General features: G+C 36.3%; 1 protein-coding gene across 5 annotated transcripts in view; it reads left to right on the plus strand.

Annotated features, from left to right (window-relative positions):
- Nucleotides 1-24,159, plus strand: part of krz (beta-arrestin protein kurtz) — a 371,699-nt gene that overhangs the window by 290,608 nt on the left and 56,932 nt on the right. For all 5 annotated transcript variants that reach the window (XM_090414201.1, XM_090414204.1, XM_090414203.1 and 2 more), the window contains 2 exons: nt 3,633-3,717; nt 22,455-22,527. In XM_090414201.1, the coding sequence (XP_090270327.1) occupies nt 3,633-3,717; nt 22,455-22,527 (158 nt within the window). The remainder of the gene's footprint in view (nt 1-3,632; nt 3,718-22,454; nt 22,528-24,159) is intronic.

Below are 24,159 nucleotides of genomic sequence, written 5' to 3' on the forward strand. Positions count from 1 at the left end.
ATGTTGCAAGTAAAAGGAAAAATGTACATGGCAGATTGATTTTAAAGAATGCCGATGGTAGGGAGGTAACTGAATCAGTTGAGATAGTTGAGTTACTGAGTGAGCACTTTGTAAAAGTATATCATCCAGGTGGTGACATTGCAGAAACGAATAAACCAGTAGATTATACGGGAATTGTGGTTAATGAAGTGGAGGTGAGTAGTCTATTGCATAACCTCAATGTCAATACATCTGTGGGATTGGATGGTATACCAGCTCGTGTTGTACGAGAAGCAGCTAAAGAATTGTCAGTACCCTTGACCATTTTGTTTAATTTGAGTCTCGGGTCTGGGTTAGTCCCGAGCGGGTGGAAAGAGGGGAAAATAGTTCCACTGCATAAAGGTGGTTCCAAGACTGCTGTTGTAAATTACCGACCGATTAGCATATCAGGAATCATTGTGAAGGTCTTAGAGAAAATAGTCAAGAGGAAAATACAAGATTGGATAGAAGAAAATGGGATACTGTATCGGGGACAGCATGGTTTTGTGAAGGGTAGGTCATGCCTCAGTAACTTGCTCACGTATTATAACACAGTGACGGCTGAACTGGATAAGGGTAATGGGTTTACGGTGATTCTACTGGACCTTGCCAAGGCCTTTGACAGGATTCCACATGGAATTCTAATCAGTAAATTGCAGCATATGGGAATGGACATAGGGTTGGTGAGATGGATAGGAGGGTGGTTGACGGAGAGATATCAGAGAGTGGTTTACTCGGGAGTAGAGTCCACAAGACGGCCTGTGACTAGTGGTGTGCCACAAGGATCTGTTCTTGGACCACTGCTGTTTAATTTGTTCATAAATGATATAGGAAATGATCTGAGAGGAACAGTTCATTTGTTTGCGGATGATGCGAAGTTGGGTAGGGCAATACTGAATGCAGATAACGTCAAAATTTTGCAGGATGATTTGGATAGATTGGAGGTCTGGGCTAAGGAGAATGGATGTCAGTTTAATGTGGCAAAATGTAAGGTTATGCATTTTGGGGTGAAAAGATTGGCGGCAGTTTACTGCATTGGTGGAACCGTGCTCCAGGAAATTGATGAGGCACGAGATTTAGGAGTGTTGGTAGATAAGGAATTGAAATTTAGGGGACACATTGCAAAAGTGACCAAAACAGCTCATCAAATCACTTGGTTGCTGAAGAATACGTTGACAAGCAGAGACAAGCAGGTTATTATTCCTCTGTATCGAGCCTTGATAAGACCCCATCTAGACTACTGTGCTCAGATTTGGTCACCTAGGTTTCTTCTTGATGGGGAGGAGGAGGTGGAGAGGATCCAGAGGCGAGTGACCAAGTTGGTAGCAGGTCTGTGGAATGAACCGTATGAGAACAGGTTGAGGATTTGTGGGTTGCAAAAATTGGTTGATAGGCGGAGAAGGGGAGATATGATTGAGACATTCAAATTACTGAAGGGTTTCTATAAAATTAATTCAGAAGATATTTTTGAGAACAGGGCTGGTTGTGGGAGGACTAGGGGACATCCATGGAAACTGGGCAAAAGTGTGGTTAGTAAAGGTGTTAGAGCTGGGTTCTTTACTTTTAGAGTAGTGAATGAGTGGAATACGCTCCCTGAGTCTGTGGTGGATGCTGTGACAGTGAATGAGTTTAAGGCGAGGTATGATAGATACTGTATGAATGTCAAATAGTTGTGATGAATATGATTTGGGGCCTCCCTCGATGAGTCTAATGACTCCCTGGAGTTTCCCGTAATAATAATATTAGTACATTTATGCTTGGAGTAACCTACTAGTCTAGAGATCTTGGAGTTATGGTGGATAAAAAAATTGTAGTTCAAAAGTCACATAACAAAAATTGCAAATACAACTCAGAGGATAGTTGCAGTGTTGATATGAACATGTATGGATATGGAAGTCATTTTATCCCTTTACAAGGTCTTGATATGATTGCACCTGGACTGCTGTGCACCAGTTTGATTCTTGGGTTCAAATGAAATAAAGATGCTGTGGAAAGTTTACAGAGAAAAGTTGCAAATATATAGGTGTTATGAGAATAGATGGGAGTATGTGGACTGCAGATACTGACAGACAAAAGAAAGAGGAGTGATATATAGAGGTCTATAAACTTTGGATAAGGCATTGTAGGATATTGGTTGATTAAATTTTTTTATTATATGGAAGGTGGGAAGAGGACATGGGGGGGGCATCTGTGGAAGTTTGTGTGCAGTTAAGGAAGGGGAGATCGCTAGATTTTTCTCTTATAGAGCTGTGAGTGAGTGGAACAGTTTGCCTATTGAAGTAGTGAGTGCATCTAGTGTGAATGAGTTTCTGAAAAGGTATGTGGCTGGTGTATGGCCTCTCTCAATGAGTCCTTGACTCTCTAGAGGTCTAATAATAATTATCATGTTGGAGCATTTACTTTAAATTAAAATAATACTTATGTTATTGTTGAGTATTGTTTTAATTAAAAGTGTTTCATTTTAATTTAAAGTAAGTGCTCTAGCATGATAGCTGTCCTCATTAATTTTACATAATGAATGGTGATCACCATGTAATAACAACAAAAGAAAAGGGTTCAGTTAATATAGGCTGTGTTACACTGTCACTTTAATATATATGATATGGTTGATAGATGGACAAGTGATGTAATTGATATGTACAAATTACTGAGAGGTTTTTACAGGATTGATACTGAAGAAATTTTTAAGAACAGGTCTGGTAGTGGGAATACTTTTTTATGATTCCCACACATAAAAGACAGAAGAGCCTGTAGCAAATAAATGTCATGTGCAGCAGGGATCAGCAATAAAGTAATCTGTTGATATTCTTCTTGAACTGTTTGGAGGTATGTTGTAGTCCTTAGGAAGTGCTTCACAAGGGAGGCACTCCCACAGAATTGAGGTGGATGGAATGAAAGATGACTGGGAATAGCAGGTTCAGTGAGCATACAGTTCACTGTACAGTTGAACTGTATACTAAGCAGCTGTATGTATGTATGTATGTATGCTAAGCAGCTGTTGCTCAAGTTCCTGTAGATATTGCAGAGATGAGAACATAATGGATGCTAGTTCTGCTGAATGATGGCCATGGAAATATCTTTAGAACAGACACAATGCAGAAACTGATCTTCTATGGGAAAGTGGCTGAAGACTAGTGCCATCCTTAAGCAAGAGTGTAGTTAGCTAGGGTGTGAAAATTAGATTTTTTCCTTGGCAACTGGTGAATGGGTGGAATAGTTTGCCAGAGTCTGTTGTGGATGCCATGACTGTGAATAAGTTCAAAATGAAGTATAGATATTGCACAAATATTGGATAATGTTTGGCATAATTAGGACTTCCCTTTGATATGAGTGTGTGGACTCCATGGAATTGCTCATGTAATAGTAATAATTTAGCTGGTTTTTGCTTTACGTGCATGTGATTTCACCACCATACCTAACTGTTATATTTTTTTCCCACACAATTATTTCATTTTTATTTTGTTTTATTCCCATTCCTTTATGGCAACCTAATGATTATTTTGCAGTTAAAGTAAAATTTTTTTGTAAATCATCTCCCTTTGATTTCATTTCCAAATGATTGTTCTTAATTTATACTGATGCCTGGATCTTTTTAAATATTCTTTTTTTTTTAGTTATATCATCATGGAGAGGATATAGTAATCAATGTTCACATAGCTAACAATTCTAACAGAACTGTTAAAAAAATAAAAGTATCGGGTAAGTATTTGTATTTATTCATAAAAAAGAGTATATCAAATTCAGCCAACATAATTTTATCTGTTGAGTTAAATATTATATCACAAAAATATATTTCAAATAAATGTTATCATTCAGTTCAAGATTTTTGGATTATTTTGACCTGATATTCTTTTTCTGCCTGGTACTTGTTTAAAGTAATTGAGATACTTATTTAAGTAATCACTTTATTGATATTTTTTTAATATGTTCCATACAATTGTATATATATTTATTTCCTTTGTGAATATGAATCACATTAATTTATGCAGAAAATGGCAAATTACACGATAACCACAGTAATTAACTTTAATGAAATGAAAGTACAGATATTTCGTACTGAAAATAACAGTACATCATCACTGCATAGAAACACGCAAATCAAAAAACAGGAATTCAGGGTACATACAACAATCAGTTTACCAATTAAAAATGGTTGCTGCATGCTAGAAATTAATATATTAATAAATAATATTTTGGAGATTCAGTGGCAAGCCTTGAAGAAAACCCTGATTGATTCAGCCAGAGAGGCATGTGGTGAGGTGGTCTGCAAGGATAGAAAAATCAAAACTCCATGGTGGACACAGGAAGTTAAAGAGGCAGTGAAGGAAAAGAAGAAAGCATATCAAAAGTTCCTGGCATATAAGTCAGCTTTTGCTCTTAGACAATACAGAGACAAATGTAAGAAAGCGAAACACTGCGTAAAACTAGCTAAACAAAAGTCATGGGAGGACATTGCCAAGAACACAGAAAGTAAATATCAAGAAGGTGGCAAGATATTCTGGAGGTTGTTGAACAAGCTTAGAAATGGAAGAAAGAGTGCTGTAAAAGGAGTTAGAGATGATAACGGTGACATGAAAAGGAGAGAAAAAGATATCCTCGAAATATGGAGCAATTACTTTGAAAAATTGCTAAATGAAACAAGCAGTGATGGCACAGTGGTAAGAAACCCTCGACAGGCATACAGTCAGGAATACATATCCACACCCGAAGAAGAAAAAGCCATCAAAGGCTTGAAATGCGGAAAGGCAGCAGGAGTAGATGATATTTGACCAGAAATGCTGAAGTATGGGTGATATAAAAGTCTTACAGTGGCTGCACTGCATAGTTCAGAAAGCCTGGACAGAGGGACGAATTCCCGATGATTGGAGTAGAGCTCTAATAGTACCCATATATAAAAAGGAAAATAAAACTGAATGTGAGAATTACAGAGGTATCCCTACTCAGTGTTCTTGACAAGATCTATGTAAGTATACTTGAGAAATAGTTGAGAAGAATTGTGGAAGAAAAGCTTGGTGAAGAACAAGCTGGATTCATTCCAAATAGAGGCTGTCAGGATCAGATCTTCACTTTACGACAAATAGTCGAGAAAGCATGGGAATATAACAAAGATCTCTATTTGAGTTTTGTCGATCTGGAAAAGGCATAATGCAAGGTGCCAAGAGAGAAGCTATTCAATACGCTACAGTTACATGATGTCAATGGGGCATTATATCAAGCAATACTTAATCTTTATTTGAGTTGTGAGTCAGCAGTTAGAATTGAAGGAAGTACAGGAAGATGGTTTAATGTTAAATCTGGTGTGAGACAAGGATGTGCATTATCCCCTCTGTTATTCATTATCTATGGATCACATTATGAATGAAAGTGGTATTAAACATGATATCAAAATTGGAGATGTTAATGTCAGCTCTTTGCTTTATGCAGATGATGTTATACTTATCAATAAATCTACTATGAGTCTGCAAGATTCCTTGACTAAATTGAATAACTGTTGTAATAGATATGGTATGAAGGTCAGCAATAAAAAGACAAAGACAATGAAAATAGGCAGAATCATTGAAAATGTCAACTGCATTGTGAACGGAAAACCTGTGGAACAAGTAAAACATTTCACCTACTTAGGCACGATTTTTAGTGAAGATGGTAAATTAAATATGGAAATAAACAACAGAATGAATAAAGCTGGTATGGTGGGAAGTCAATTGAATAAATTCATATGGAATAAGAGAGAAATTAGTCGGAACACTAAATTAGCTGTATTCAAGACAGTGTTCAAACCAGTTTTAACTTATGGATTTGAGAGCTTCCTCAGAAGTAAAACACTTGACCAAAGACTAGAGACCACAGATATGAGAGTCCTGAGAAAGATTATAGGCGTGAACAGATGGCATCAATGGCAATATTGTATTAAAAACGAGGATATTAGGAAAGAACTTGACATTGTCAGCATCCAGGAATGCGTTAGCAGAGCTGATCTCAGGTGGTATGGTCATTTAAACAGAATGGGTGAGGAAAGATTGGCAAAACAAGTGTTCTCTGCCAGGTTGGCAGGAAAACGACCCAGAGGAAGACCAAGATATAGGTGGTTTGATATCGTACAAAGTGCCTTAGAAGACAGAAATATAAGATCTGATAATATTGGAGTGTTGACAAGTAACAGAGTGATCTGGAGGAAAATTGTAGATAGGAAGCTAGTAATGATGTAAATTTTTCATGTAGTACTATCATATCCTGTACATCCCTTGAGGATACATGGCAGGAATTTGATGATGATGTATTTAAGTTTTGTAGATCTGGAAAAGTCACATGACAAGGTGCCAAGAGAAAAGCTATTCAAAATGCTACAGTTATGTGGTATCAATGGGGCATTATATCAAGCAATACTTAGTCTCTATTTGAGTTGTAAGTCAACAGTTAGAATTGAAAGCAATACAGGAAGATGGTTTGATTTTAAATCTGCTGTCAGGCAAGGATGTACGTTATCCTCTTTCTTATTCATTATCTATGTGGATCACATTATGAAGGAAAGCAGTATTAAACCCAATATCAAAATTGGAGATGTTAATCTCAGCTCTTTACTTTATTCAGATGATATTATACTTTTAAATAAATCTGCTATAAGTCTGCAAGATTTCCTGACTAAATTGAATAACTGTTGTAATAAATTTGATATAAAATTAGGAATAACAAGACAAGGACAATGAAAATAGGCAGAAACATTGAAATTATTAACTGCATCATGTACGGAGAACCTATAGAACAAGTAAAACATTTCAGCTACTTAGGCATGATTTTTACTGAAGATGGTAAATTAAATATGAAAATAGACAACAGAATCAAGAAAGTTTTTGTATGGTAGGAAGTCAACTGAATAAATTTATATGGAATAAGAGGAAAATTAGCATACACAAGACACTGTACAAACCAATTTTAATTTATGGATCTCAGAGCTGAGTTAGAAGTAAAACACTTGACCAAAGACTAGAGACTGCAGATATGAGAGTCCTGAGAAAGATTAGGGGTGTGAACAGATGGCATCAATGGCAATATCATATTACAAACGAGGTTATTAGGAAAGAACTTGACATTGTTAGCAGAGCTAATCTCAGGTGGTATGATCACTTAAACAGAATGGGAGAAGAAAGATTAGCAAAACAAGTATTCTCTGCTAGGTTGTCATGAAAAAGATTCGATAGATAACCAAAATATAGGTGGATTGACAGTAAAAAGTGCCTTAAAAGACAGAAATATAAGATCTAATAATGTTAGTCTTGATAGATAACAGATTGATTTGGAGGAAAATTGTAGGTAAGAAGTTAGTAACGATGTAAGTTCTTCATGTAGTACTATCATCATATCCTGTACACCTCTTGAGGGTACATGTCAGGAATTTTGATGATGATGAATAATGATTGCTCATTTCTCACCAATCATCTTTATTTTTTAATGCATTTCTTTGTCATTAGCAGCTGATCCACTGGGTTTAACAACATCCCACTGTGTATTTGATCTTGTTGAATTCCTCCTCACACCAGAAGGCTTCAGACTCACTGCTACATAAAAAAACTTACTGATATTGCGGTCATAGGTCTCAACTCTAACTGGATTTAAGTCATCAAATATCATTAACAGCACACCCCTACTCTCCTATCCTGTTTATCCTTCCTAAAAATACTGTATCCTTTATACTCAATACCAGTTAGTATGCTTCTGATCGCCAGTTCTCTCTGATGTTTACAATGAGGTCCCAATGTACTGACCAAAGCAACAAACTCTATCCCTTTGTTTCTGATACGCCTAGCATTTGTGTACAGGCATAATAAGTTACTTGCATGCTTTTTTGTATACTCTTGTCTGTAATCTGCATGACACAGACAACTTGCAGATCTCTGTTCTTATCTGGTGCCTTACTTATGCAGACTTCTTTGCACATGCTTGATGGATCTGAACTGAACAAACACAAAATTGTTCTCTCCTTATAATCATTTCCATAATAATACTCATTCCTATCATTAACATAGTTACATAACAATTGTTGCTCATATACCCAGATTCTCACCATTCCTCCTGTCATAATTCACTTTCACTGACTCTGTGTTAGGTCTCATCCAGTTAATAATTTTTCAAGCTCCTGATACCGAACACATTCAAGTGTAGGCCATCCCTCTTATGCAAGTCCATTCTTTCTTCAAACTCACTCCACACATTCAAAATCTTGCATCCATTTCTTCTACACAGCCCATTCATCAAATCATTTGCCATCATAATCTTAATTCATTTATGCCATATCAAGGTAATATACTTAAGATTTTCACTTTCTCACTCTTCGCTCTCACTTCTTCCAACAACTTTTTCATATCCTCTCTCTCATTCTGAATTTATTGCTAGTTAAATCATTCATATCTACTAGAATTACAGTCTCTTTTGCTTTTGTTTTCTGTTTTTCAATTGCACGTGCTATATTTTTAATTTTTGCTTCAGGAAAACTTGAAATTATAACCTGTTTATCAGTGGCATATTTTATGATAGTCGCCATACATAATAACATCCTTCTTTTTACGATCAACTTTACTTACCTGATTTTTGTTACACACTAACTTACCTGATTCTGTGTTTTGTTGTTTTCCATTCTGCTGTTTAACTTTCTTATTTCTCCCTGTGTTCTGCTAAATGCCACTTGGCTTTCTGTAATTCTCTCATCATCTGTCTAATACTCTGCTTTAGCTTTGTGACTTTGAAAGTTAAATTCTTTTCAAAATCACCTTTCTTGTTCTCTTCACTGTTTTTAGTAGAATTTGTTTTTTGGCACTATTTTACACTGTAGTTAATATTACAATCTTATTCACTCTCCTAAAAAGAAGAATTTGCTATTGTCAGTACGAGACGTGTACAGGATATACTGTCAGTGTAAACTTTCTTATTATGATAGATATGAAGCTAAATGAAGAGAAGGAAACCAGAACTAGAGAATCATGAATCAATTCTGAAAAAGTGAACTAATAGACAGTGTGTTTGATGTCCTTCAGTGAAATGGAGAAAAACCATGATTGTAAAATGACTGCTTCAGAGGTAAAAGGCATAATCTGAAAATCAAAATAATTAGCATGCTGCTAATTAATTGAATTTGGATGTTAATAAGTAACAGCTACCTTTTGACTTGCACACTCAGAGGGCATAATCAGAATATCTGAATAATTGTTTGAAATTTTATGATCTTGTACAGTTATGTGTTATCATTTGAAAATGCTTTTGTTACTTAGTAAAAAAAATTTTTTTTTGTTCCTTAAAAAATACTTTTTCCCTCTATTTGTGTTGAGAAGCTACTAAACATTTTTAATATCTTCTGATTGGTTCAGAATACAAGAGTATACAGGCAATTTGAAATTGGAAGTTATCACAATTTAGTCCTGAGCAGAATAAAAATGAGTAATACTCTGAAAAGAAAAATAAGTATGAAAGTTTTTTTAAAAAATCAAAGTTGAACAACTTTCAGAAGTGAACTCATACTAATATTATTGAAGAAAATATGATAGAGTTAAAAGAACAAGAACCACATGCTAGAGATGCTGTGAAAATCTGCAGAAGACATTGATTGAAACAACCAGGAAATCATTTGAAGTTGTTCTGAAAATTAAATCATACTAAGATCTCTTGACAAGTGAGTCATTATGTGACTAGAGAATTAGCTTCTTAGAGAAAATAAGAAAATTAACTATAAAGGTAGAGCAAACACAATAGGAAAACTTTGGGAACAAAGACAAAAATCACAAATGCAGCAAAAGTTTCTAAAGGCTGTAAGCTTAGGAATTATTATTATTTATATGGGCACTTCATGGAATCAAAGGACTCATCGCAGGAGACCCACTCTATCCATTAACACAATACCTATCAAACTTGTCCTCAAACCTATTCGCTGTTGTGGCACTCACAACCACCTCTGGCAATTCATTCACCAGTCTCCAAGAAAAGAACCTAGTCCGCACACCCTTACTAACCACACTCTTAGGCAGCTTCCAAGTATGACCCCTTGTTTTCCCCCTACTCCCCCATATATTGAAAAATTTCTTCTGTGTCAATCACTTAATATCCCTTATACATTTCTATCATATCCCCTCTCCTCTGCCTATCAACTGACCTCTGCAACCTACACATCCTCAATCTAACCTCATAGGGAACATTCCACAGACCTGTCATCAGCTTGGTCACTTGTCTCTGAATCTTCTCCACCACTAGCTTTATAAAGAGGGATAATAACTTCCCCATCTTTACTTATCAAAGTGCTCTTCAGCATCCAAGTAATTCTCTGATTGCAATATGTCCTCTGAATTTCAAATTTCTATCCAACATCACTGTCAGATCCCTAGCCTCATTAATTTCTTGTAAACTAATACTATCAATATGATATGACGCGTGCAATCTTTTCATCCCAAATCTTTTCACCTTATATTTTACAACATTGAATTGACAATCATTGTCCTTTGCCTACACTGCCAATTTATTTAAATCATCTTGTAAGATATCTTCATTACCTTTCAACTATTGTCTAGTTTTGCATTAGCAGCAAACAACTGAATGTCCCCCTTCAAATCTTGCTATATCATTAATATATGAATTAGAAAGTATTGGTGCTAATACGAAGCCCTGGGGCACTCCACTAGTCACCCTCGTTTGCCTTGATTCCACTCCACCATACACCCCCTGATGTCTGTCTGTCAGCCATCCCCCCCCCCCATCCATGCCACCAGCTTCATATCCATTCCATTTGTTCTAACTTTATGTAATAGTCTTCCATTCAGTCTTCTGTCAAATACCTTTGCAAAGTTCAGCAGTATCATGGTATAGCCATTTCCTTTATCCAATTCAGCTTGTCACCTTATTATAAAATGTGAATGAATTACTGAGGCAGGACCTACCTTTTACAAAGCCATGTTGTCCCCTCTAAAGTATCATATTCCTATTCACCCATTCCTGAAGTTTACTTTTAGCCAACTGAAATTTCCAATACTTGAAGTACCATTCCAGAGATACTAACTGGTCTGTAATTTGCTACCTCTGTCTTGGAGCCACTTTTATGTAATCTTACCCTCTTTCCACTCCCTTGGAACCTTGTCAGAAGTGAAACTTTGATTAAGAAACTTTATCAGAGGCACTGCCAGTTCACTTGCACATTCTCATAGCACATGAGCAAACAAACCATCCAGGCCCATTGCTTTATTCACTTGGATATTTTTCAATATACTAAGTACTTCCAGTTCATCTATCTCAATGCTCACATCAGTCTGTCACCTCAGCAACTGCAAACTTGCCACCTGGATGATATACCCTTGCAAAGTGATAACTTAGCAACTGAACTATTTCTTCTGCGTTGATCACTTGCCTACCATAAGCACTGAGTAAAGTGATCTTTTCATAATCATTCTTTCTCTTATTGCTATAGTGAAAAAACTTTTGGATTTATTTTGGCCTGCTTAGCTAATAGCCTTCCTTACCATACTAGTTACCCTTCTTGCTTGTGCTTTATACTGCTCATGGGCATGCTGATCACCTTGTTGTTTATATTCCTTCCATAATGCTTTCTTTTTTTGCAGCTCCTGCTTTATATTGCTAGTCATCTACTTAATCCATGATCAGTTTATCCTCCTGACCATGCATATTGCTCAAAGTTGTTGACCACTTCCCATACACTAATGACATTCATACCATATAGTTTCTTATGCCATGGCACTGCTCCAAATGGCCTTCTAAGTTTGTCATAATCACTAGCTTTCTAGTTGCACATAAACCCTTTCTTGACTGAAATTTCCGTTTCCACATGAAATTTCCTCAACCTCTCAAGACAAGACTTCATGGTCACTTTTGCCAATTTGAGGTGGTTACTGCTGAAGTTATAGATAAATCTTCTGATGCTATTACCAGATCCAACACTCTCAAACCCCTGTGCTGTTTCAGGTAATTATCCCTTAGTTTCGTGCTAGCAAAGGTTGGTTGATTGGTAGAGTCTCTGCTACTAATGGCTCACGCAAAAAGTTAAGCGAGTCTGAGTGTGGTTAGTAGTTGGAAGGGGACAAGTCATTCGATGCTGCTGGCACTCTGCTGAGGGCTGGCCATTCTCACAGGGTTAACTTTGGCCTGTAAACTGATGTATGTCAGACCTTTGTGCCCTGTGGGCACTTGGGGATATGACAAATCCCTTAGTTTGGTGTTTTGGCTAATTTCTCTTATTCCGTATAAATTTATTTAGCTGGCTACCCAGCATACCAACGCTTTGCTTTATTCTGTTGTCTATTTCCAGATTTAACCTACCATCTTCACTAAAAAAAAAAAAACTGTGCTTCCTTTTGGAATAGTTTTTTTTTACTTAATTTCCAAAAGTTGATAAACTTGAGCTGCAAAATCTTCAGTTGTGAATCTTCTGGCAAAGAATATCAGAATATGTGTGTTGTCCTTGTGGCAGAATGAATCACACAGATAATTTGAACAGGTTAAAATGGTACTGTGCTTCATCTTGAGGTTTGGTCAAAAACAGGTTAGGTTGGGATGTCAGTACATGGTGGTGCACGTAATTTAATGTTTTTGCTGCACATATTGGTCAAGTGTATGTGGGAATGTTTGTTTTTAATTTTAACTGTAACACTATAAGTATTTAAGTTTACTGTCATGGTGGTGATTGAGAGATGAAATAAAGAGCAGCGTGGTTGGAGAAAAGAAATACTATCAGACATATCATCTATACAAAAGTTAGTCTCTCTCTCTCTCTCTCTCTCCCCCCCCCCCAGGTACAATCCAACAGTGTTGATGGCAAGATTATGTGTCAGCTGATTGGGAAGTTTTCTTACACTTTGCCATTAGGTTTGGTCCTGCGTATTATCTAGTGGCTGGCCTATGAACTGTTTTCCTGTTGTACCTTCAAAAGGTACATTTGATGATCTGATTCTAAACATTTTATTTCCTTTTTTTAATGGTAATCCCATCCACAAGAATTTTTTTTATATGGCTGTTCTCAAAAGGCAACAGTGGAAGAAATGGATGAAGAAAAATTTGTTCAGTGAGTTTTGGAGCTTACTAAAGGAATATTGAATAGCTGATGCATGTTTCAACGGCTTTAGAATAGAATGGGGGATTATTGGCATCTCTTATGATGTCCTTGGAAATATTTGTAGAAAATGCAAACAGCAGAAACTGAATAAAAGTGGAGTGAATCAGTGAAGGATGGGTCATGATTTAACCCAATTCCTTTATTCTATACTGAGTAAAACATTTTTACTCTGGATGATGCCCTAAACATCAGAACACTGTTCATTAGTCAGGATTTATGATTGATATTGATTTAATAGATATTCAAAGGAACCTAATTTTTTGGATGCTGTGGAGGCAATATTGGTAATATGTTTATGCTAAGAGAGAGATTTTAGGTTGGAGTAATCCCAAGAAAGAAATCTCATTGTCTATCGATTTGGGTGATGCAAATAAGACTGAAAGAAAAGGTTCTCTTTGGCAGAAAAAAACAGATTTAGCTTTACTAGCATGAAATTTACAAGATTAACAACGCATATAAAGTATATTAATTAAAGGTAACTTTAATGAATAACTTCTATATTTCGGCAACGTCACATTGCCATCTTCAGGAACATAAAGATATGGTATGTGCACACAGGCACTAACACAAAGCAAATGATGAAGAAAGAAAGAAACTAATGTTGTTCCTAAAGTCCTAATGGTGCCCTCTGGCAGGCTAATTTGGTAGTCTTGGCAGTTGGGCTGAAGTTCTCATAATGTAAGTCTCCCAAATTTGGGGTAGTTTCATGCACCCAAATTTGTTGAGGTTAGGAATGTTTTTTAGAGCTGCTGAAGATTCTTTGAATAATCTTTCATAGGAACAATATTAGTTTCTTGCTTTCTTCCTCATTTACTTTGTGTTAGTGCCTGCGTGCACATACCATATCTTTATGTTCCTGAAGATGGCAATGTGACGTTGCCGAAATATAGAAGTTATTCATTAAAGTTACCTTTAATTAATATACTTTATATGCGTTGTTAATTCCGTAAACTAATCACCAGTTATGTCTGACCAACGTATAAGCCTTGCTACTAGAATCGTGATCATCCATGGAGATGCCATCGCACGAAAGGCCCGTCAATACGGCAAATTGAGGTTGAAAATATCGAGGCAAATAAATCGTCTGACGTTCCTAAAACACTGCCGGGATAACAAAGTGATCCCTAATTGTGTTAAATTAAAGCACCGTTTTACTTCCGAGAAAGCTCTGCGCATTTATAATCACACTAGCTTCGCCCTGTTAAGAGAACAAATTACCGCGACGCGAGTTCTCCTGGCCGACGAAAACAAAACCTTACGGCCGCTAGAGGAAGAGCTTTCAGATACACTCAGCCGTGATCTATGGCCGATACTTTATAACGTCTCATGCGCATCGGCAAAAAAAGAATTCTAAAAAATACGAAGTCGGCACTTGAAAAAATACGAAAACCTGACAAAGAATTCTACCTCCTTACCACAGCCACCACTCAACACTGTAGTCAACCTCTCGTCATCAGTTTTAAAGCCTGAAGCACTCACCACACTTTCACGTGGTCACAATTTCGCCCTAGCTCCTAAAAGAATACCTGCCGAAGAAATCATGATCTAGATAGAACGTGGGATTCGCAACCTGCCTAACCATATCGCCAACAACGTTAGACTGGATGTAGTCGGTGTTCTCACTAAAGCCAAACCTCCAAAAACCAACTTATCCAAAAACGAATATGCTGCCCTACAAGAATTGAAAAACAACAAAAAAATAGTAATCACCAAGGCGGATAAGGGAAACGCCACTGTGGTGCTCAATCAAAAAGACTACAAAGGTAAGCTAACTGCTTCAGTACTAGACCGTACGACTTACCTCCCCATTGAATATAATCCGACCAGCTCTCAGATTAGACCTCTCCACAGACTCCTTAAGAAGGTCGCTTCTTGGCCTGTGGAAGTCACCTACAAACTAAAACCTTATAACTCTAGACCCCCCCCCTGATTATATGGACTCCCAAAAATACATAAACAAAATGTGCCATTGCATCCCATAGCGGATGGCATTGATTCCCCTACATATAAATTAGCCAAACATTTAGCCAAAACGCTCACACACTACATTGGCAACACACCATCACACACAAAAAAACTCAGCCCACTTTAAAGCCAGTATAGAAAACCTCACACTCCAACACCCTGACATAATGGTCAGTTTTGACGTCTCCTCCCTATTCACTAATGTCCCACTCAAAGAAACCCTAGAGCTCATCCAAGCCAAGTTTCCTCCCGATATCTCAGCCCTATTTCACTTCACAATGAAATCAGGCTATTTCATTTGGCAAGGAAAGTTCTACAAACAGATAGCGGGGACAGCCATGGGTTCACCGCTTTCCCCACCCTTGGCCAATTTCTTTATGGAGACAATTGAAGAGAAAGCCTTAAACTCCGCCCCACAAAAACCCACTATTTGGCTTCGTTATGTGGATGATGTGTTTGCTATTTGGCCACATGGCTCAGACACACTCCACTCCTTCCTAACACACTTAAACAACCAACACCCCAGAGTCCAGTTCACCTTAGAAAAAGAGGAAAACAACACCCTCCCCTTCCTAGACACTTTAATCACCCGCCAGCTTGATGGATCTTTGGTTTTCTCTGTTCACAGAAAACCCACCCACACTGGCGGATACATTCACCAGCAGTCCCCCCCCCCTCACAACAATATGGGGTTATAAAAACACTATATAACAGGGCAAAATTCATCTGCTCAGATGACAAGGCCCTAACTACTGAACTATACCACATCCTCAACACTTTCTTAGCCAATGGCTATAACCCCAAAAAAATCCCAAAAATACTAAAACCAGTAAACCACAACCCCCCCTCCCCACCTCCACAATAAAGATTACACCAAGTCCATCACCATCCCCTACATCCAGGGCACCTCTGAGAAAATAACCAATATCCTCAAAAAATATGACCTTACTTCCTGTTACAGACCATATAAAAAGTTGGCATCCCTTATCCGCTCTACCAAAGACCTACCACTTCCCCTAGACCTACCTGGTGTATACCAGGTCCCTTGCAGCTGCAAATTGTCCTACTTTGGCCAAACAGGCAGAACAACAAATATCAGGATTTCAGAACACAAAGACTACATCCGGTTTCACCAGTACAGCCGCTCTGGGCTGGCAGACCATGCCTTAGATACCCACCATAAAATTCGTAGGAAGAAAACAAAAATAATTCATCGCAGCAAGTTTAAATATGAAAGATTATTCAAAGAATCTTCAGCAGCTCTAAAAAACGTTCCTAACCTCAACAAATTTGGGTGCATGAAACTACCCCAAATTTGGAAGACTTACATTATGAGAACTTCAGCCCAACTGCCAAGACTACCAAATTTGCCCGCCAGAGGGCACCATTAGGACTTTAGGAACAATATTATTTTCTTGCTTTCTTCCTCATTTGCTTTGTGTTAGTGCCTGCGTGCACATACCATATCTTTATGTTCCTGAAGATGGCAATGTGACGTTGCCGAAATATAGAAGTTATTCATTAAAGTTACCTTTAATTAATATACTTTATATGCGTTGTTAATTCTGTAAACTAATCGCCAGTTATGTCTGACCAACGTATAAGCCTTGCTACTAGAATAATGAAATTTGCAAGGTTATCAGAACCACAAACTGCAGTTTACAATTTTGAAAGTTGATATTCTGGAAAAATTTTGATTGGTAAGTGCAACGCTTGTTAAATGAGACAGGAGTTCATTGCTGTTATCAGCAAAACCGTGCATGGATTTGCAGTCAGCTGGAGACAGTCATTGATACTAGAACTTTATGGAGCCAGCATTAGCTGCAAAGTTTGAGGGTATATCTCCATCTGCTATCACTTGTAATGTGCAACCAGCGAGAAAGCTGGCAATTCAGCTGCAGAAATCTGAAGACCAACCACATGATTGGAGCTTACTTAATCATTAATCATAATCTTTTTCCAGCCTGGCAGGCTGGGTGGTTAGCGTATCAACTCTCCAGCCAAAGGGCTGTGGGTTCGAATCCTGCTGTGGGCTTGGATGTTTATGATTGTCTGTGCAAATAGTAGTGGTTGTGGTCGGCAGTAGATGTCGTTGGTACAGTTGCGGTCAATTGAGTGCTGGAGACAGAGTTGTAGAGCAGGTGTCCTCCCTCAATGAGTCTGGACTTCCTGGAGATGTTAAATAATAATAATAAACAGTATAAATAGGTTTCATGCCAAACTCAGTCAGATGCCTTAGAAATATCAAAAGCAACGTCATATTCCACAATCCTTTCCATGCTATTTGTCCAAAGGTGAATGACATAAGCAAGAAGATATCCTATTTATTCAGAGGGATGCAATCATACTGGTATAATTTATTATTTGAATGGATTCAGTTATTATAGAAGTTGAAGGTTAATAGTTTTTTCTATTAATTTAGAAAGAACTGAAGTAAAAGAAATTGGGTGGTAATTTCATGATAAAGATTTGAAGTTCCTCTTAGGAGATATAACAGTGGATAATGAGTTAACTAAATATGACATAGAACAAGGCTATACTCTGGGACACAATTGGAGAAATGCCACCTGAACTGAGAGACATTTTGTTATCTAGTTTGGACAATTTTTTTAAATGTCCCTGTGGTGAAAAATCAAGGGTGGGGAGGCATTCAGTCTTTGGAATAGCAGGACATTTAGCAAGATTATTATATTGGAACAAATGCATTACATCATCCTTTGGGACAAACTAGAACATTAGATATTAGATACAACAGTACATAGACTTGTAGATATTGAAGAAAGAACGGTGAAAAATATGTCTTATTTTATCTTAAAATGGAAGGAAATATGCCAAAAAAAAAAGTAGGAATCTCATCAGAGCCAAAAGCACACTGTCTATGCTTTGGAGGGAACAATTTTTCACATACATGGAGATATTGGTCCGGTATTTTGTTTTTCAAAAAATTGATTCTATATCCCAAAATAGTATACACCACAACCTTATAAGGATGTAGCAGTCTCTATTGTTTCCTGTAGATATGCATTATGCTGCTTGTTAATAATTCAATTCTGACTACAACAAACTAAAAAAATCCCAACCAAATCTCATAGGTGCTCTGCTTCTAAAGAAAATTCACTATAAACTTCTTTGGTTTTAAAGCTCCCATGAATTTACTCTAGTGAGAATTAGCTGCATACTATTTGCATTAAAATTATCTTCATTACTTTGACTAGCTTCTTTTTATTGACTGACAGTATCTTGTAACTTAAATTTTCATGGGTATCTGAAAGACATATTTTATCACCTTTCAGAAATGGAGCAGGATATTGTAAGAAATGTCCTTATTTCATTTTCAAAATGCTGTGGGATAATAAATGAATTTAATTTTAATTTTTCATCATATAAAAAATATTTATGAAACAAGAAAGACCACTGCCCTGCTTACTGGAGGCCTGAAGTGGTTTGAAAATTTTCCATGTTTGTAAAAAAATAAGAAATAAAAAAAATGTATGAAATTAATAAAATAAAATAAAAAAATCCTTAGCCCACTCACAGTACAAATGTATTTTATAGGCTTACAAAAACCCTTTTGTGGGTGGGTGGGAGCAAGATAAAAATTTTTTTTATAAAACATTCATATGTCTAATTCAACTTATATGAAAAACTGGTTCATGTCATTTCAATTGGTTTTTTTTTTTTTTTTTTTTTTTTTTTTTTTTTTTTTTTTTTTTTTCAAAATGCAAAGGTGCACTTTATCAAGAGGATTTGAAAGAAAACTGTATAGAAGGCTATAAAGTTTGCAAGTTTGATATACTGCTATGATATATGAGTTCTTAAATATGCACATCTATTGAAGTTTTAAGCAGCCATGTTTCATTTTATTGAAGTAGTTATAGAATTCCTCATGTTGTTTGCTGCCTTCACTACTTAGTTCCTATAATACTTCTCTCCCACACACATTCCTAGTACAACTGCTTATTTTTTTGGTATAGTGCTTTGGGCTCATCCTAGAATTTTCAAAAATTCACTAAGATATTCATTAGGGCATTTCTTAAAAATAGTAAATTTTAAATATTTTGAATTTTGTATGAGGCATCTGCTTATTGTTTTCACAATAATAAGATAAAAGAAAAATTTGAAACAAATTGGAGTATATTTAGAGGCTGTGATGGTTAGATTTTATTATTGCTACCAGTAAAACTACATATTTTTTTATTTAATTAGTAATTTTTAGCATTTATTTTTCAAATGAACATCAACTTCATTTGTAGAGGAAATGATAGAATGAAACTATATTATTCAGATTAAAACAAAATTTACAAATTCTTAAATTTACTAGTTTTGCTGTTTTTTAATAATGTTGCTCTCTTGCAGTCAGGTTACTTCTTCCTGTAGTCACTTACAACCAATGAAAGAAACTTTCTGGTCTTCATTTGTTGATATGCAGTTTGTTGTATTTGTCCTCAGAAACTAGAATGACTCATCTTCATTCCAGTGAGTAGCATCTTTGTTCAGGAAATCAGTGGAAAGTCTGGTGATAGAGAAAAATCCCAGAGTGTTTGATGACACTTTATTACAGTTGCATGGAAATAATTATGGCTGGATCTGCTATAGCAAGTGTAGCTCATTTCATTGGACTGTCTTTCTCTAGACTTCTTCAAAGCTCTTCAACAATTTTTTTGCATTGTCTCAAAAGAAACTCTCATCAAAAATAGCAAATGCAGTAAATTCCTCTGAAAGATGCCAGAAGTTCCTCAGAATTTATGAAGTGCAATATTTACTATTGCTTCATTTACTTCCTTGTACAGGTAAATGTGCTTCAGGAACTGCAGGTAATTCCTAGGGACAGACAAGCAGATGATAGAGCTTGAAACTAGGCTTTAACATGGAGCCTAACAGTGAATATGCAGATTGCCAAAATTTCTTCCTGCCCTTCTTCATTAATTTGGTGTGACAGGTGTACGAGGTGTGACAATTTAATTCCCGGAATGCACGTGTAAAAAAAAACCTACGTTCGGAACTATACGTTAGTGGCTACTGTTGCCTTCGAAGTAGTCCCCTTGTGCATTTATACACTGGTTTAGATGGTGTTCCCATTTTTGGAAACAGGCCTGGAACTCTTTTTCTGGAATATTCTTGAGTTCCTTTATCACATTATACTGGATATCAGCGATGTCAGAAAATCTTTGTTCTTTTAGCACAGTCTTTAATTTTGGAAACAACCAGAAATCACAGGAAGCCAAGTCGGGTGAATAAGCAGAATGACTTAATTCGGTAATCGATTTTTTGGCCAGGAACTCTCATAATGAGCACATTATGGCTTGCTGCATTGTTGTGATGGATGATCCACTTGTCAGGCCACAATTCAGGTCTTTTCTCCAAACAAAATCTCGTAATCTTTTCAGTACCTCTAAATAGCATTGTTGGTTGACTGTTTGTCCCTGTTTAATGAATTCATAGTGGACTCCCCTTGTGATCAAAAAAACACATCAGCATGGTCTTGAACTGCAAACGTGACGTGTGCTTGTTTTGGACATTGTGAACTCAGGGGTTTTCAACTGAGCATGCAGCGGAAAATTTGGGATCATACTGGAAGCACCAGGTTTTGTCACCCATAATTACACTCGGAAACGTGCTTATTTGCAGAAAGACCAGTCGCAACTTGAGGCTGCCTCTGCTTCTGTTCGTCCATCAAGATCAAAGGCACAAACTTCGCAGAAATCTTTCACATACCCAATTCTTCAGTCAAAATTACCCTAACTGTTTCTCGGTTCATTTGAAATTCATCAGAATTGCACACTTAATCATCTGTCAGACCGTACCAAATCTTGCACTTTGTTTACATTTGTGTCCGCCATTTTTGTTTTTGGCTCCCCACTTCTAGGCTCACATCTCGTCCACCTTTGAATCTCTTGTGCCACTCAAAGACAGTTGACTTTTCAGCGTATCCACATCCACACCATATGCCACTTTCGACAGTTCCAGTGTTTCAGTAGCAGTTTTGCTGATTTTCACACAGAATTTGATGTTAACATGCTGCTCCAAATTTCAATCGCACATTTTTACACCAAAGTTTACATGCAGATTTTTATTGTTTTTGCAATAGCCAACTAGTAAATGGCTCCATTGGCTTGAGGTTTACATACACGTTAGTTAAAACACATACATTAAAACTCACATGACCCAACCAAATCACCACACGGGCAACACTACACCCCGTTCTGGGAATTAAATTGTCACACCTTGTAGATAGCATTCCTCATCCACATGGTGCAGTCCAGCAGGAGCTTTAAACTATTCCTTTAGCTGGAACTTCTCCCCAGAGAATAATGGCTACCTCAAGGAATTCCCTGTAATCATCTCTTGGTTGAAATAGTTGCAGTTAGCAAAGGCAATGTCAGCAATAGCTGACATCTGCCATGGCTTTTCATCTGCCACACTGAATTGGAACTTGAAATGGTGATTTTTGAAGCCTCTTGAACAGAAGTATTTGTATTTCTAGACCTCTGGAAATCTGAGAGCAGTAATGCAGATTCCAGAACTATTTCAACAATATGGTTAATGGCAAGGCAACCAGCATCCATATTTCAAAATGGATACAGGCTCCATTTATCAACCCAGTGTTGGCAGAGATAGTTATAATTATTATACTATTTCAATACACAAACTTTAACATTCTGCCTTCACAACCCCTAAATATTCAATAAATTTGTGAAAAATTTTACTGAAATTCTGTACTGTTGTAGAGGATGCATGCAGATGATTTTCATACTGCATTGCAAAGGTGTGCTCTGTGTTTTCATTCGATAGGTGTGTTATAAATCATTCATATTAAATTTAAAATTTTAAAAAAATTATCAATTTAACATGTAATGGTTAACACTAGCTGTCACTTGGTGAATGGTCTTAAATGAAAGATAGGTATATCAGACCATGCTTGTCTGCATGAGTAAGCAACTTTTTGGATGAAAACAACTCATTCAAATATTCTTTACTCGATTCAGCGTATGTTTTTTCCAGCATGCTCTAATTTTTTTCTGTAACCTGCAAAGCATCTATTATCTTTTCTATTGAACACTGAATTGCTGCTTGATTATTTTTAGGATGCCTGTGATAAAAAAAATCATACTAATAAGACTCTTCTTCATGGTTAATTATATTTAGTCTTTATTTAGTTAAGTCTTATTTTATAATGTTTGAAACAAGAGGAGAAAATATATATCGTATGATAATTAAATTCTAAATTGCCTATACTTTTTTAATGGCACAAGTTATCCATTAATATTTTCAAAACATTCTACTCTATATTACAAAAATACCAATAATTATTTATATTATTTTGCTTTCACTCTTTAATATTTGGCATGGTATATAGCTAATTGTTTCATTACAGTTCGGCAGTTTGCTGACATATGCCTGTTTTCCACAGCACAGTATAAATGTACAGTAGCAGAAATTGAAAGCGAGTGAGTGATTTTAATGTAATTTTCCTTTATACTTGAAACATTCATTTAAGTTCATATGTGAAGAGTGAGATATGTATTATGCTTAATCATTTCAGATTTCTAATATAGTATTTGGTTTTTTCTCATAAACAAAGTAATCTCTTCATGATAAGTTATTACACTTCTTTACAAGGTTTTTCAGATTTCTAATACAGTATTCAAATAATAAAGCAACACGTAAAAACCACAGTGATATCTTTAATTAGTCGAAGGACAGATATTTCATACTAAAATTAATAGTACATCTTCAGTGTCTGTATCAGTAATAGGAATGGAATACAAGCAAAACGTTCGGTGGATCACCTATTAAAATACAATTGTTACCACGTGCTAGGAAATAATAGAAATAACAAATTCAATCTATTATGATAAATGGTTTTTTACATAAAAGTCTCCCAGATTTTTGGGAGAGACATACAGTCATTTTTATTTAAATTCGGTCGGTGTAAGATGGTTTCACAACTTTCTTTGAATAAGCGTTCATATTTGAATCTGCATCTATGGAGGAGAACTGCTTTATCCCACTGGACACTATGAGTAGAGTCAGTACTGTGCTGCACCAGACCAGACTTCAGAGGTTTCTTATAATCAATATAATATTGATGTTTTTTATTCTTTTTTCCAAAGAATGGTCAGTTTGTCCAAAATAAGAGACATCGCATTCGCAAGGTATTTGGTAAACGCCAGCCAAAGATAGAGAAGACAGTTTATCCTTGTAGAAGGTAATAAGGAAGAAATTTTGTTGATAGGAATATATGTTGGAATCAATTGATACTTTTTCAGAATTCTACCTATAGGTTCTGAGATTCCTGGAATATACGGAATAGGAACTCTGCAGACTGTTGAAGAAATTGTAGGTGTTGGAACATAAGAGTCAAGTATCTGTTGGATTTGATTGGAGTTGTAATCATTTGATCCCATTAACTTTTTAATGATTGGAAAGTTCTTGTTGTAAGATTATTGGGGAAGAGCAAACTTTATGTGCTCTATGAATTAGAGATTTAAGAATGCCAAAGTTTTGAGACGTGGTACGCAGACATTTTTGTGAATGTACCTGCCAGTAAATGTGGGTTTAAATGTGGGACAAACTGGCCATTCTTTGGAAAAAAGAATAAAAGAACATCAATATTATGTTGATTATAACAAGCCTCTGAAGTCTGGTCTGGCTCAGCACAGTATTGACTCTACTCATAGTGTCCAGTGGAATAAAGCAGTTCTCCTCCATAGATGCAGATTCAAATATGAACGCTTATTCAAAGAAAGTTGTGAAACTATCTTACACCGACCGAATTTAAATAGAAATGACTGTATGTCTCTCTCAAAGATCTGGGAAACTTTTATCTTATGTAAAAAACCATTTATCTTAATAGATTAAATTTGTTATTTCTATTATTTCCTAGCATGCGGTAACAATTGTATTTTAATAGGTGATCCACCGAACGTTTTGGTTGTATTTCGTTCCTATTATTGATACAGACACTGAAGATGTACTATTAATTTTAGTACAAAATATCTGTCCTTTGACCAATTAAAGATATCACTGTGGTTTTTACGTGTTGCTTTATTATTTAATTACAATGCCACAGGTCCCAC

Source organism: Typopeltis vanoorti, chromosome 24 (assembly GCF_054136105.1).
Source record: "Typopeltis vanoorti isolate ZY-2024b chromosome 24, IOZ_Tvanoo_1.0, whole genome shotgun sequence".
NCBI lineage: Eukaryota > Metazoa > Arthropoda > Arachnida > Uropygi > Thelyphonidae > Typopeltis > Typopeltis vanoorti.